Below are 14,093 nucleotides of genomic sequence, written 5' to 3'. Positions count from 1 at the left end.
AGACAAGCAGACAAACATCAGCGTGCTGGAAGAAGCAAAGACCACCAGCATTGAAGCGATGGTCCTCTGCCATCAACTCCGCTGGACCGGCCACGTTGTCCGGATGCCTGACCACCGTCTCCCAAAGCAGTTGGTCTACTCTGAACTTAAGAACGGAAAATGGGATGTTGGTGGACAGGAAAAGAGATTTAAAGACGGACTCAAAGCCAGCCTTAAAAACTCTGGCATAGACACAGAGAACTGGGAAGCCCTGGTCCTTGAGCGCTCCAGCTGGAGGTCAGCTGTGACCAGCAGTGCTGCAGAATTTGAAGAGGCAAGAGTGGAGGGTGAAAGAGAGAAGCATGCCAGGAGGAAGGCGCATCAAGCCAACCCCGACTGGGACCGCCTTCCACCTGGAAACCAATGCCCTCATTGTGGGAGAAGATGCGGGTCAAGAATAGGGCTCCACAGCCACCTACGAACCCACAAGAGCACTGGAAGACCATCTTACTCGTCCAACGAGGGATCGCCTAAAAAAATAAATCTACAGGATTCATTAGGAAGAACTTCCTGACTGTGAGAGCCGTTCAGCAGTGGAACTCTCTGCCCCGGAGTGTGGTGGAGGCTCCTTCTTTGGAAGCTTTTAAGCAGAGGCTGCATGGCCATTTGTCAGGGGTGATTGGAATACAATATTCCTGCTTCTTGGCAGAATGGGGTTGGACTGGATGGCCCATGAGGTCTCTTCCAACTCTTTGATTCTATGATTCTATGTAGGGGATACATTTTGGATTGAGAAGATTGCTTGGTAATGTATTCACATGTACTGCAACTCCCCAAAATTACCATTTTCATCACACAATCGTACACTTATTTCCTTTTTCAGAAACCTTTTTTTTAAATTCGGAAATAGTTTAATACAACAACATTGAAAACAACTTGATAACAGATCAAAGAGAGTCAAGGGAACAAATTCACATAGTTGAACATTTTGATCTTCCTTCTCTACAGCTCTTGCAGAGGACATTGATGTCGTGTCTTGCAGGGCAGCTGCCTCCCACCCTGTGGCCACTGGAATGTCAATTGGTGAAAGTGGGAGGAACTCTCCACAGTTTCTGCAGAGGACATTGTAGTTTTGAGTTCCCCCAGAGGTGAGAAAAGTGGTATAGAAATACAATAAATAATCTCTATATTTATATTCTACTAGCTGTACCCGTTCACGCGTTGCTGTGGCCCTCAGAAAACAGAAGATTTCCAGACATGAAACAATCTGGGCTAGGGAACTCCTCCCACCAAAGGTTTCCTGCTGGCTGGTAGAAGCCAGGCTTTTAAGGTGCTAGGCTATTCAAAGGTAATCCAGGTGGACAATTGCAACATTCACACTTGACTCAAGTAGAAATCGAGGGGGGCCTGGAGTCGTTTTTGTGCAAGCTCTGTAATGTCTTTTTTGTTTTTGGGGTTTTTAAGTCCTTTCTGCTGTTCGTTTTTAGGTTTTTATGAGTGATGGTCACTCGTTGACCTGATAGGTGTCTTGTGGCCAAATTTGGTATCAATTCGTCCAATGGTTTTTAAGTTATCTTAATCCCACAAACGTACATTACATTTTTATTTATATAGATATAATAAAAGCCCTAAACGGTTCCGGCCCAAGCTACCTATCAGACTGCATCTCTGCCTATGAACCCACCAGGACTTTGAGATCTTCCGGGGAGGCCCTGCTCTCGATCCCGCCTGCTTCTCAAGCACGGCTGGCGGGGACGAGGGATAGGGCCTTCTCGGTGGTGGCTCCTCGGCTGTGGAACGCCCTTCCTATGGACATTAGACTAGCACCATCTCTAATGGTATTCCGCAAAAAAGTGAAGACCTGGCTGTTTGAGCAGGCGTTCGAATAATTAGTGCAATGATTGGTTAATAAACACTGGAATGGAACAATGGATGACGAATCTGGAACATGTTTTTGATGACGAGACGACAGTGAATGGGTATTGTAGTAACGGTTTATTAATTGTGTAATGTGTTAGGTTGTTAACTGTTTTTATACTGTAGCACTGAATTTTTGCTGTTCGTATTTGTTGTGAACCGCTGTGAGTCGCCTTCGGGAACAGCGGTATATAAGTAAGGTAAATAAATAAATAAATGTGAACATGTGTACATGGCAGGGATGTCTGCTTACACAAAGTCCCACTTCCACAAACAGGCTACAGTTTCCACTGAGCAGAGACACCCATGCGGCCCTCCCAAAATTGACATTGCAGATTATAGAGAGCGCCAAGAACATGTCCAAGAGTTCTTACAATGTCCTCTACAACGCCATACTGCCCACTAACCAAGTGAAAGCTTTCAGATGGGGACAATTTCATCCTAGATTTTCTGTTTTTTCTCCACCAAAGACACCCCCCAGGGTTCCTTTCTCTCTCAATTGGTGTGGAATTTACATGACCCCACCCACTTCCTGTCCCTTAGCCCTTTGCATGATGTAGTGAATTCCCTACCTGTTAGGCTAGGAAAAGCCTAACAGGAAAAGAGAGCTAGGAGAAGCGAAGCGATAGATCCAGGATAGGACTATCTGTGCTGTTTAGAATTACTTTCAGAGAAACAATCCTGTTAGTAAATTCTGTGGAGGGGGAGAGAGGTGTTCCTGTGTAACTAAGTCTGAACTGCTTAAAGTAACCACATGCTTTTAAGTCAATACTCTGAAAGAGCTAAGCTTTATACCTGAATTGATCCAGTTCTCTTAAATAAACATCATTGTTTTGTTTTGTTGTTCACAACATCTGCCTCACGTGTACCTCTGTGAGTGAAGTTTTAAAAGCAGTTTCCTGCAGCAAACAAGAGTCTGATCAGCAACTGAACATTCTGTAATGGGTTGGGGCACAGACTCCACAGGATGGAAGTTGTAGTTCACCCTGCATCAAGACACAGGACTGTGACTTCCACTGCCAATGGACCTGGACCACATTTTGCACTCAACCCCCCATGACCAACAAAACATACTGGAGGGATTTGGGGGGAATTCACCAAGATTTATAGCTGTTGTAGGTACTGGGATTTATAGTTCACCTGCATTCAACAGCACTCTGGACTCGATTACAATGAACCTGGAACTAACTTGGCACACAGAACCCCCATGACCAAGAAAAAATACTGAAGGTCTTTGGAAGGGTTTATATGAGTTGTACTTGACCTACATCCAGAGAGCACTGTTACCCAACCAATGACGGATCTGGACCCAATTCCTCTATTTGCTGTGTGCCATTGGAAAGGGTTAAGAGAGAAGCAGTGGGTGGAGTCATGCAAACTCCACACCAATGGAGAGAGAAAGGAACCCTGAGGTGTCAATTCCGGAGGAAAACGGACCATCTAGGATCCTGCATGAAAGCCTTCACTTCACTTGAATGGTGGGCAGTATGGTGTTTGTGGAGGACATTGGCAGGACTCTTGGACATGTTCATGTTCACGACACTCACTATAACCGACAATGTCAGTGGAAAGGTCATGTGCAATGTCATGTGCAAACTATTGCTGTTTGTGGAGGTGGGAGTCTGTCTGTGTAAGTGGACACCTCTGCCACATACACATTTTCATTTTTAGTATATGTGTGTGTGTGTGGGTAAAATATTAAGATCTCTAAAGAGACAAATTGGAGATAAATTTGTCTAATAAAACAAATCATAACATTGGGTTAGTAAGACATTTCCTGGAATGTTAATATCAAGTTATGGGTCCTGCAAAATGTAGTAAATTGTAATGAACTAAGAAATGAACAATTATTTCCACTGAATTTCATTCCACATTCCATGCATTCACATAGTTTCACCTGTGTGAGTTATTTGATGTTTCTCATAAGATCGACTTCCCCTGAAGGCCTTTCCACATGACAGGCATTTATACGGTATCTCCCCTGTGTGGGCCCTTAGATGTGTATTATATGACCCACTTTGCCTATAGCTCTTTCCACATTCCATACATTTATATGGCTTCTCTCCTGTGTGGGTCCTTTGGTGGCAATGCAGACTTCCACTATGGTTAAAGCTCTTTCCACATTCCATGCATTTATATGGCTTCTCCCTTGTGTGGGATCTTTGATGTAATTGCAGATTGTTACTACGCGAGAAGCTCTTTCCACATTCCATGCATTTGTACGGCTTCTCCCCTGTATGGGTCTTTAGATGGTAATGCAGGTGTGTGGCCCGACTGAAGTTTTTCCCACATTCAATGCACTTATATGGCTTTTCCCCTGTGTGAGTTTTCAGATGGTTATTATATGTCTGATCATGACTGAAGCTCTTTCCACATTCCGTGCATTCATATGGTTTTTCCCCTGTGTGGGTCCTTAAATGCGAACGTAGGTGTGCACTCTGACTGAAGCTCAATCTACATTCTATGCATTGATAGGGCTTCTCCCCTGTGTGGGTCCTTTGATGAGAACGCAGATGGTCACTTCGGCTGAAGGTCTTTCCACATAGCATACATTCGTATGGTTTATCTCCTGTGTGAGTTCTTAGATGCTTATGACAATTTCCACTGTCACGGAAGCTCCTCCCACATTCAACGCACTCATATGGCTTCTCCCCTGTGTGGGATCTCTGATGTGAATGCAGACTTCTACTGTCACTGAAGTGCTTTCCACATTCCATGCATGTATATGCTTTGTCTCCTTTGTGGAGCCAGGCACCTATGTTTAACTGTGTGTGGCAGTTGCAAATTCTCCCACAGTCAGGACAGTCAATCTTATTTGATTCTGAGGTTAGAGGTTCAGATTGATCAGCCTGGTAGAAGGAAGAGAAGGTCTTCGGGTTTTTCACTTGGATCCTGTTTTTTGTTTCTATTCTCTTTTGCTTTCCAAGCTCCTGTTTTTCCGTGACTGGCTCCCTATAGTTCTCATTCTCCTGCTGACTTCTTTTTTGAGTGGGAAAAAGAAAAGAAAAATCTATTAGAAGACAGCACAGAAATCAGCCAGGAACGTCAATGCCATTGCCTCTTTTAATTCTAAAAGGAACAGGATAAAAAGTTAAGGGGAAAAATTTACACAAAATAGGGGATTGGCTAAAGGTTGGAATGAAGAAGGAAATGATTATGGAAGAATTTAGAGAAGTAAAATTGACATTGTTCCATTGTATACAATTAAAACAATGGTTTAAAAATTAAAAATTAAAAAACAGAAGTAAGCTTAACCAATTTGAACAAATGATACAAAATGGAAGGGTTGTAGAGGAGCATGAAAATATGAAAGGAATAACTAGTAAAGTATATAAGATAATAATTGAAATAAAGAAAGGGAAAACAAAAAATAATATCCTCAAGGAGGTCTGGGAAGCAGATTTAGGGATAAAAATAAATGAAACAGTGGCAACAATTATGGAGACAAAGACATCTAAAAAATCTATCAATACGGGTTAAATAAAATTATTATAAGTTAATATGGAAATGGTACCTAACACCAGTAAGAATAGCAAATATAAATAAAAACTACTCAAAAAATTGCTGAATCAGGAACATATATACATATGTGGTGGCAATGTAAATATATAAATAATTTTGTGGGGAAAGCATTTAGAGAAATAGAAGATATAATGAACATTAAAATAGAAAGAACTAGCATAGCTTTATTATCATTATATAATGATAAACAATTGAAAAAAAGAGGATAAAGATGCGATAACAAACTTATTAACAAAAGCAAGACTGGTTTTAGCAAGGAATTGAAAAAGAGAAATAAATATTCAATAGAGGAGTGGTACAAGGAAGTCTGGAAATTGGCAATAAATGATAAGCTGACGTGTATATCAAAAGTCGGGAAGTAGCAGCCAATAGTGAAAGGACCAAGGCAGAGACATTTCCAGCTCATCCCGTTTGGGTATCAGCCAGCACATCAACGACTTAAATCAAGAAATAGTTTTCTAAGATCTACAGAGACACTCGCTGGAACACCTCAGCAAGCGAGAGTCCAAAAGTGGCAGGCTCAAACCCAGAACCTCAACCAATGGCTGATACCAAATGAGAGACTCCCCCCTGGGCACACAGAGGACTGGGCGACTTGGAAGGCGCTGAACAGACTGCGCTCTGGCACCAAGAGATGTAGAGCCAACCTCAAGAAATGGGGCCATAAAGTGGAAGCCACAACATGTGAGTGCGGAGAAGAGCAAACCACTGACCACCTGCTGCAATGCAACATGAGCCCTGCTACATGCACAGTGGAGGACCTTTTTTGCAGCAACACCAGAAGCACTCCCAAGTGGCCAGATACTGGTCAAAGGACATTTAATCAACTACCAAACTCACAAATTTTGTATTTTGTCTGTTTGTTTGCTTTGCTCTGTTAGAAATGTAATATAATTGACTGGTTGCCCTGAAATGACAAATAAATAAATATCAAAAGTTAAAAGAGGTGTATGCAAACAAAGTGATTTTGATGAAATATGGAGAAAATGTATTGAAAAAGTATTTAAAAAGTAAGAAGGAAATTTTGGACAGATGATATGTAAATGCTGTGGTTTGGGGAAAAAAATTAAATATTAAAGAAAAATAAAGGAAAAAAGAAAATTTAAAAAAATTCTAAAAGGAACGGATATGTGTCCATTTCTCTCTCTCTTTTGGTGATACGTCAGCTGTGCCCGTACCTTGGGAAGTCAGACTTGGTCACGGTGGTCCACGCTCTTGTTACATCTAGGATAGACTACTGCAACACACTCTACGTGGGGTTGCCTTTGAAGACTGCTCAGAAGCATCAAATAGTCCAACGAGAGGCAGCCAGGTTAATAACTGGGGCGGCATACAGGGAGCACACAACTCCCATGTTACGCCAGCTCCACTGGCTGCCAGTTTGCTACTGGGCACAATTCAAAGTGCTGGATTTGGCCTAGAAAGCCCTCAATAGCCCTGGCCCAAATTACTTGTCCGAATGCATCTCCTCCTATGAACCATCGCGGAGATTAAGATCCTCCTGGGAAACCCTGCTCTCCGTCCCGCCATTGCCACAGTCACTATTGGTGGGGACGAGAGACAGGGCCTTCTCGGTGATTGCTCCCTGGCTATGGAACTCCCTTCCTGGTGAGATCAGGTCGGCCCCCTCCCTCCTGTCCTTTAGAAGGATGGTCAAAACTTGGCTGTGGGACCAAGCTTTCGGGACAGGGCAATAAAGCGGCAATAGGAAAGATGACCCGGCCAAAGTATTAGATTTGATGTGAATGACTAGGACGGTTTTAAATGGGGTATTTTAATATTTTGATGAATGTTTTTTAATGTTTATGTATTGTATGTGAATTTGTGTCCCAGCGTTGAATGTTTGCCGTATATATGCTGAGTCCCCTTCGGGGTGAGGGCAGAATATAAATGTTTTAAATAAATAAATAAACTAGCTGCCCCCTGCCAGGCGTTGCTGTGGCCCAGTCTGTTGATCTGGAAAATAAAGTAATGAGAAAGGGTTGGTTTCTAATATATATCATTTATTTATGCTTGTGGGTAAACAGTATTTCTTGCTGTTTCTTTGTCAGTGTTGATTGTCTGGTTTGCTTACTCTGGAACATGCGACATATAATTGTCCTTCTTTAGGGGTCCCTTTCAAATCTATGATACTATATCTGTGTGTATGTGAATAATATCTATCTATCTATCTATCTATCTATCTATCTATCTATCTATCTATCTCTATGGCTGGATGGCTCTTTGTCGGAAGGGCTTCGATTACGTTTTCTTGCCCTGGTGAAGAGAGTTGGACTGGATGGTCTTAAGTATTTTCTGTTGGTCATGGGGGTTCTGTATGGGAAGTTTGCCCCAATTCTGTCGGTGGGGTTCAGGATGCTCTTCGATTGTAGGTGAACTGTGAATCCCAGAAGCGTCAAATAGTCCAACTACAAATAGACTACAACTCCTAAATGTCAAGGTCCATTTCCCCCAAACTCCATCTGTGTTCATATTTGGGCGTGTTGAGTATTCGTGCCAAGTTTGGTCCAGATCCATCATTGTTTGAGTCCACAGTGCTCTCTGGATGTAGAGGAACTACAACTCCCAAATTCAAGGTCAATGCCCACCAAACCCTTCCAGTATTTTCTGTTGGGCATGGGAGTTCTGTGTGCCAAATTTGGTTCAATTCCATCCTTGATGGAATTCAGAAGGCTCTTTGATTGTAGGTGAACTATAAATCCCAGCAACTACAATTCCCAAGTGACAAAATCATAATTTTTTTTGAGTGATGGTCACTCTTTGTGTTGTGAGACGTTTTGTTGCCAAATTTGGTGTGATTTCGTTCATTTGGTTCTTTTGTTTTTAAGGAACTCATTATGCACAGAACATTTTTATATATATAGATATCATAGAATCATAGAATCAAAGAGTTGGAAGAGACCTCATGGGCCATCCAATCCAACCCCCTGCCAAGAGGCAGGAATATTGCATTCAAATCACCCCTGACAGATGGCCATCCAGCCTCTGCTTAAAAGCTTCCAAAGAAGGAGCCTCCACCACACTCCGGGGCAGAGAGTTCCACAGCTGAACGGCTCTCACAGTCAGGAAGTTCTTCCTCATGTTCAGATGGAATCTCCTCTCTTGTAGTTTGAAGCCATTGTTCCGTGTCCTAGTCTCCAAGGAAGCAGAAAACAAGCTTGCTCCCTCCTCCTCCCTGTGACTTCCTCTCATATATTTATACATGGCTATCATATCTCCTCTCAGCCTTCTCTTTTTCAGGCTAAACATGCCCAGCTCCTTAAGCCACTCCTCATAGGGCTTGTTCTCCAGACCCTTGATCATTTTAGTCGCCCTCCTCTGGACACATTCCAGCTTGTCAGTAGTTTCCATTTCCATTTGAGAAGTGGATAACCCGGAGGAGGAGGAAGAGGAGGAGGAAGAGGAAGAGGAGGAAGAAGAAGAATCTTCTTCAAGTGATAAGCAAGGTGAACCCTAGCTGAGGTGCAATAATATGGGCAAAGGGACATGATCTACAAGAGGGAAACGATGCATCTATTTTTTAAAAGCCAAAAGAAGCTTACCCAGAGGCCATATTCTCACAGGTCTCCATTGTATTTTCTACATATGACGCGCACTGAACTTGACGCAGGACTCTCCGCTCCTTCTTGGTGAAACACACAAGAGCCTCCTTAAAGGAATCCAGGGGCTGAAAGACAAAAGATGGAGAAGAACATTGCTGAAATACAAAGAGTCTTGGCTTAGTTGTGGGACGACAGTGGTGACACTGAGCCCCCGGTAGCGCAGTGGAGGGACGAACCCAGATGGTGAAGCTGGGGGAGACCTGCTCGGACCCCTGGCCTTTGACCTGTGGGGTCCCGCAAGGCTCTATTCTGTCTCCCATGCTTTTTAACATCTACATGAAACTGCTGGGAGAGGTCATCTGGAGTTGGGTGCCATCTCTACGCATCTCTACTCATTTCCACCCAACTCCAAGGAGGCCTCTTGGGTGCTGGACGAGTGCCTGGCCGCTGTGTCTATCTGGATGAGGAGGAACAAGCTGAAGATCAATCCCGACAAGACAGAGGTCCTCCTGGTCGGGGTATAGGGTGGCAACCTGTGTTGGACGGGGTTACACTCCCCCTGAAGTCACAGGTCCGCAGTTTGGGAGTCCTTTTGGATTCATCGCTCACGCTTGAGGCTCAGGCATCGGCGGTGTCCGGGAGGGCTTTCACACAATTGAGACACATGCGCCAGCTGCGACCGTACCTCGCGAAGGGTGATCTGGCCAGAGTGGTCCATGCCTTGGCCACCTCTAGATTGGACTACTGTAATGCGCTCTACGTGGGGCTGCCCTTGAAAACGTCTCGGAAATTCCAACTGGTCCAACAGGCAGCAGCCAGGATGTTAACTGGGGCCCCTTAGAGAGAGAGGTCAACCCTCCTGTTCAAGGAGCTCCACTGGCTGCCGTTTATTTTCCGAGCCCAATTTAAGGTGCAGGTGCTTACCTACAAAGCCCTGAACGGTTTGGGACCAGCCTACCTGCATGACCGCATCTCCGTTTATGAACCCACGCGCTCTCTTCATTCATCCGGAGAGGCCCTGCTCGTGACTCCACCTGCGTCACAGGCGCATCTGGTGGGGACGCAAGACAGGGCCTTTTTTGTGGTGGCCTCCCGACTCTGGAACACCCTCCCCAAAGATCTTAGACAGGCCCCTACCCTGGCAGTCTTTAGAAAGAACCTGAAGACCTGGCTGTTCCGATGTGCCTTCCCAGAATAGGAATCTCCAATACCAAGTCCCAGAAGCACTTTAGTAGAACTAAGATTGCTGCACATCGCACACTGCACTTGCCCTATAATCCTTACATATCACCTGTCACATCAGCACTTTTAACCTTGTACCCATTACTCTGGCCCGGCCCAGTTTTATAGTGTCTTGATGTATTGTTTATTGCTTGTTGTTTAATATTGCTTTAACTGTTTTTAATTTGCTTTAGGTGTTGTATTGTTATGTTGTGTTTTGAGGCCTTGGCCTTTGTAAGCTGCATCGAGTCCTTCGGGAGATGCTAGCGGGGTACAAATAAAGTTAATAATAATAATAATAAAACCCCTGTGCCGGCAGGGCTGAAGACCGACAGGTCACAGGTTCGAATCTAGGGAGAGGCGGATGAGCTCCCTCTATCAGCTCCAGCTCCTCATGTGGGGACATGGGAGAAGCCTCCCACAAGGATGATAAAAACATCAAATCATCCAGGCGTCCCCTGGGCAACGTCCTTGCAGACAGCCAATTCTCTCACACCAGAAGCGATTTGCAGTTTCTCAAGTCGCTCCTAACACGACAAAAAAAAAAGTGGTGACACTTAAAGGCAAGGTTGAATAATAAGTTCAAGACATTTGTGGTGAAGGGGCCAACTATTCATATTCAAAATCAGAAATGTGCCATTAAAGAGTTGTGGTAAATTATGAATTCTACTATATTTTCCTGCTTCTTGGCTCACGATGTCTCTTCCATTATTTATTTATTTATTATTTATTTACAGTATTTGTATACCGCTTTTCTCACCCCGAGGGGGACTCAAAGCGGTTTACACATAAGTAATGTGTAAATATCCATTACAAAGCAAAACTGGCTTGTGAGTAGTCATTTAATATTGCTATATAGATCCTACAGACTGACAGAACCATTGATCTCAGCTGCTATTCAGAGGCAGCAGCCAGTCAGAACACTGGCTCCTAGCACACTTAGCCAATCAGCTGCTGACACACCTATCTCCATTTAATTCACCATATCATGGTGTCCTTTTTCAAATCCTCACAAGCTGATGTGGTCTATCGAATGCAATTTTCTGAATCAGCACCAAAAAATAACCCCAGGAACAGGCCTAAAAACGAAGACACCAAATTTTTTGGGGTGGGCCGTTATTATCCGTGGATTTTGTTAATGCTCATGTTTTAAAAAAAGGAGGGGACTGAGGTTGAAAAAAATACGAGACCCAAGAAACTGTCCCCAACAGCTTTCTCTCACCTCCTTGCCATGAACTCATGGCCACGAGGAAGGGGGTGTGGTCCATGGGGTTGCAACTGTGTAGTAACAGTGAGGCCACGGACCATATTTTAGTTCTTGTGGACCACTGGTAGTCCACGGACAACAGGTTGAGAACCACTGCTCTAGAGACTTGGGACACAGAGAAATGGGTGCAAACTTCAGGAAAAGGGATTCCTCCTCAACTTTAGGAAGAACGTCCTGATGACAAGGGCTCTCTCATAGTAGAATCTGCTGCTGCCTCTGAGTTTGGTGGAGTCTCCTTCTCTGAAGGGTTTTAAGTAGAGCCTGGATGGCCATCAGTTGGGTGTGTTTTAATTGTGTCTTCTTGCATGGCAGAAGGTGGGGTTGGACTGGATGACCCTGGGGGGTCTCTTCTAATTCTATGACTCAGGAAGAAGTAAAGTTTGACATTTTGAAAACAGTGTTGGACGAAGCGAGGTCTAATAAAAACAGTGTAGTCCGAAACGGACAAGAACATGCATCCTTTCCTTATGTATCTAGTAAAGGCTTCTTACCCAGAGAGGCTTCCTTGTAGAGAACCCTGAGGCCTGGATCCAGGAAAACCCTCTTGTTTTGGGGTGGAATTATACAGCCACTCCTCAAAGTAGATCTGGAGCTGAAAGGAAGGGAAAACACAAGATTAGGTGTAGACAAACAATCTCCCCTTTTCCTATCTCTCCCTTTCTGAGCCCCATCTTAGGGGAGGAAAGTGGGATCTAAATAAATATAGTTGTTGTCATCATCATCATCATCTCTAAGCCCTTTTGTCTTCTCAGCCTAATGAGAGAGTCGGGGCCTTTCTATGGCTGCCCCCAGGCTTCGAAGCTTCCTTCCATAGGAAGGGTCCCTGTCTGAAAACATTCCTTATCTAAGTCTTGTGAAATGGATTGTGATGGGCTCTCAATGGGGTGCAGTTCCATTGTGTGGGTTTGCATCGAGTCTTTCCATTCATTTGAATGCTCTGTAACTTTACAGCTTTGCCCAGTTGTTTTGCAGGTAATGCCAGAATACTATTATTGGGAAGCCCTCTACAGAAGCCATGACTCCCAGTCGCAAAAGAAAGGTCTCCCTCCCCCTTGAAGGCCCTGTTTGGGGGGAGACCCTCTCCTTCCTTGCTTCTGTCCTGCCTTCCTTGCTGGCTGCCTTCCATCCTTGTTTCCTTCCTTCCTTCCTTGTTTCTTTCCTTGCTTGCTGTCTTCCTTGCTTCTTCCCTTCCTTGTTTTCTTGCTTGCTTGCTGTCTTCCTTCCTTTCCTTCCTTGCTTCCTCCCTTGCTTGTTTTACTTCCTTCCTTGCTTGCTTCCTTGTTTCCTTCCTTGCTGCCTCCCTGGTTTCCTTTCCTTCCTAGCTTGTTTGCTTGCTTTGTTTCCTTACTTGCATCCTTGTTTCCTTGCTTGCTGGCTGCCTTCCTTATTTCCTTCCTTGATCGCTTGTTTCCTTGCTGTCTTCCTTCCTTCCTCCCTTCCTTGCTTTCTTGCATCCTTGCTGTCTTCCTTCCTCCCTTCCCTGTTTCCTTGCTTTCTTGCATCCTTGTTTCCTTCCTTGCTTCCTTTCCTTCCTTGCTTGTTTCCTTGCATCCTTCCTCCTTTCCCTTGCTTTCTTGCATCCTTCCCTTCCCTCCCTTGCTTGTTTCCTTGCTGTCTTCATCCCTTCCTTGTTTCCTTGCTTGCATCCTTGTTTCCTTTCCTTCCTTGCTGTCTTCCTTCCTCCCTTCCTTGCTTTCTTGAATACTTGTTTCCTTTCCTACCTTGTTATCTTCCTTCCTCCCTTCCTTGTTTCCTTTCTTGCTTGTTTCCTTGCTTTTCTTCCTTCCTTCCTCCCTTGTTTCCTTGCTTGCTTGCATCCTTTCCTTCCTTCCTCCCTTGTTTCTTTGCTTTCCTTCCTTCCTTCCTTTCTCCTTTGCTTGTTTCCTTCCTTCCTTGCATGTTTCCTTCCTTCCTTGCTGTCTTCCTTCCTTCCTTCCTTCCTCCCTTGCATCCTTTCCTTCCTTCCTTGCTGTCTTCCTTCCTTGTTTGCTTGCATCCTTGATTCGTTCCTTTCCTTTCCTGCTTGTTTCCTTGCTTTCCTTCCTTCCTTCCTTTGCTTGTTTCCTTCCTTCCTTGCATGTTTCCTTCCTTCCTTGCTGTCTTCCTTCCTTCCTCGCATCCTTTCCTTCCTTCCTTGCTGTCCTCCTTCCTTGTTTGCTTGCATCCTTGATTCGTTCCTTTCCTTTCTTGCTTGTTTCCTTGCTTTCCTTCCTTCCTTCTCTTCTTTGCTTCTTCCTTTCCTTGCTTGCTGTCTTCCTTGATTTCTCCTTTGTCTCCTTCCTTCCTTGCTTCCTTTCCTTCCTCCCTCCCTCCCTCTCTTCCCTTCTTTCCCCAGGCCTTTGACAGGATCCAAGAAGGGGCCTACGTCACGCCCCTCTTCCCTGGCATCCCATAATAACCCCCCTCCCTCCCTTGTAATAACAGCCCTCCCCTTAAATACCTTCCCAACTGAGGGGACGCCGGAAATGAGCTCTCCCTTCCCCGCCCCCTCCTTAGCGTCCCTTTCCTCTCCAAGACCTGCTAAGCGCCTTGGACTCCAACTCCCAGAATCCCTGCCCGCCCGCCGAAGCAGCGGAGGCTTCTGGGAGTTGGAGTCCAAAGCAGGCCTGGAGGCCCCCTTGTGGAAGTTGGGGGAGGCTCCTCCC

General features: G+C 44.7%; 1 protein-coding gene across 1 annotated transcript; it reads right to left on the bottom strand.

Moving 5' to 3' along the window:
* Positions 1-757: 757 nt before the first annotated feature.
* On the bottom strand, positions 758-13,921 carry LOC132766293 (zinc finger protein 79-like). The gene is made up of 4 exons (XM_060760687.2): positions 13,889-13,921; positions 11,940-12,040; positions 8,961-9,085; positions 758-4,875 (listed from the first exon to the last, which is right to left on the bottom strand). The coding sequence occupies exons 3-4, from the start codon at positions 8,987-8,989 to the stop codon at positions 3,780-3,782; spliced, it is 1,125 nt and encodes a 374-aa protein (XP_060616670.2). The 5' UTR covers positions 8,990-9,085; positions 11,940-12,040; positions 13,889-13,921; the 3' UTR covers positions 758-3,779.
* Between the last annotated feature and the right edge of the window lie 172 nt (positions 13,922-14,093).

The sequence above is a fragment of the Anolis sagrei genome, chromosome 2 (genome assembly GCF_037176765.1).
Source record: "Anolis sagrei isolate rAnoSag1 chromosome 2, rAnoSag1.mat, whole genome shotgun sequence".
Lineage (NCBI taxonomy): Eukaryota > Metazoa > Chordata > Lepidosauria > Squamata > Dactyloidae > Anolis > Anolis sagrei.
This window is presented reverse-complemented; position numbering and strand designations above follow the sequence as displayed.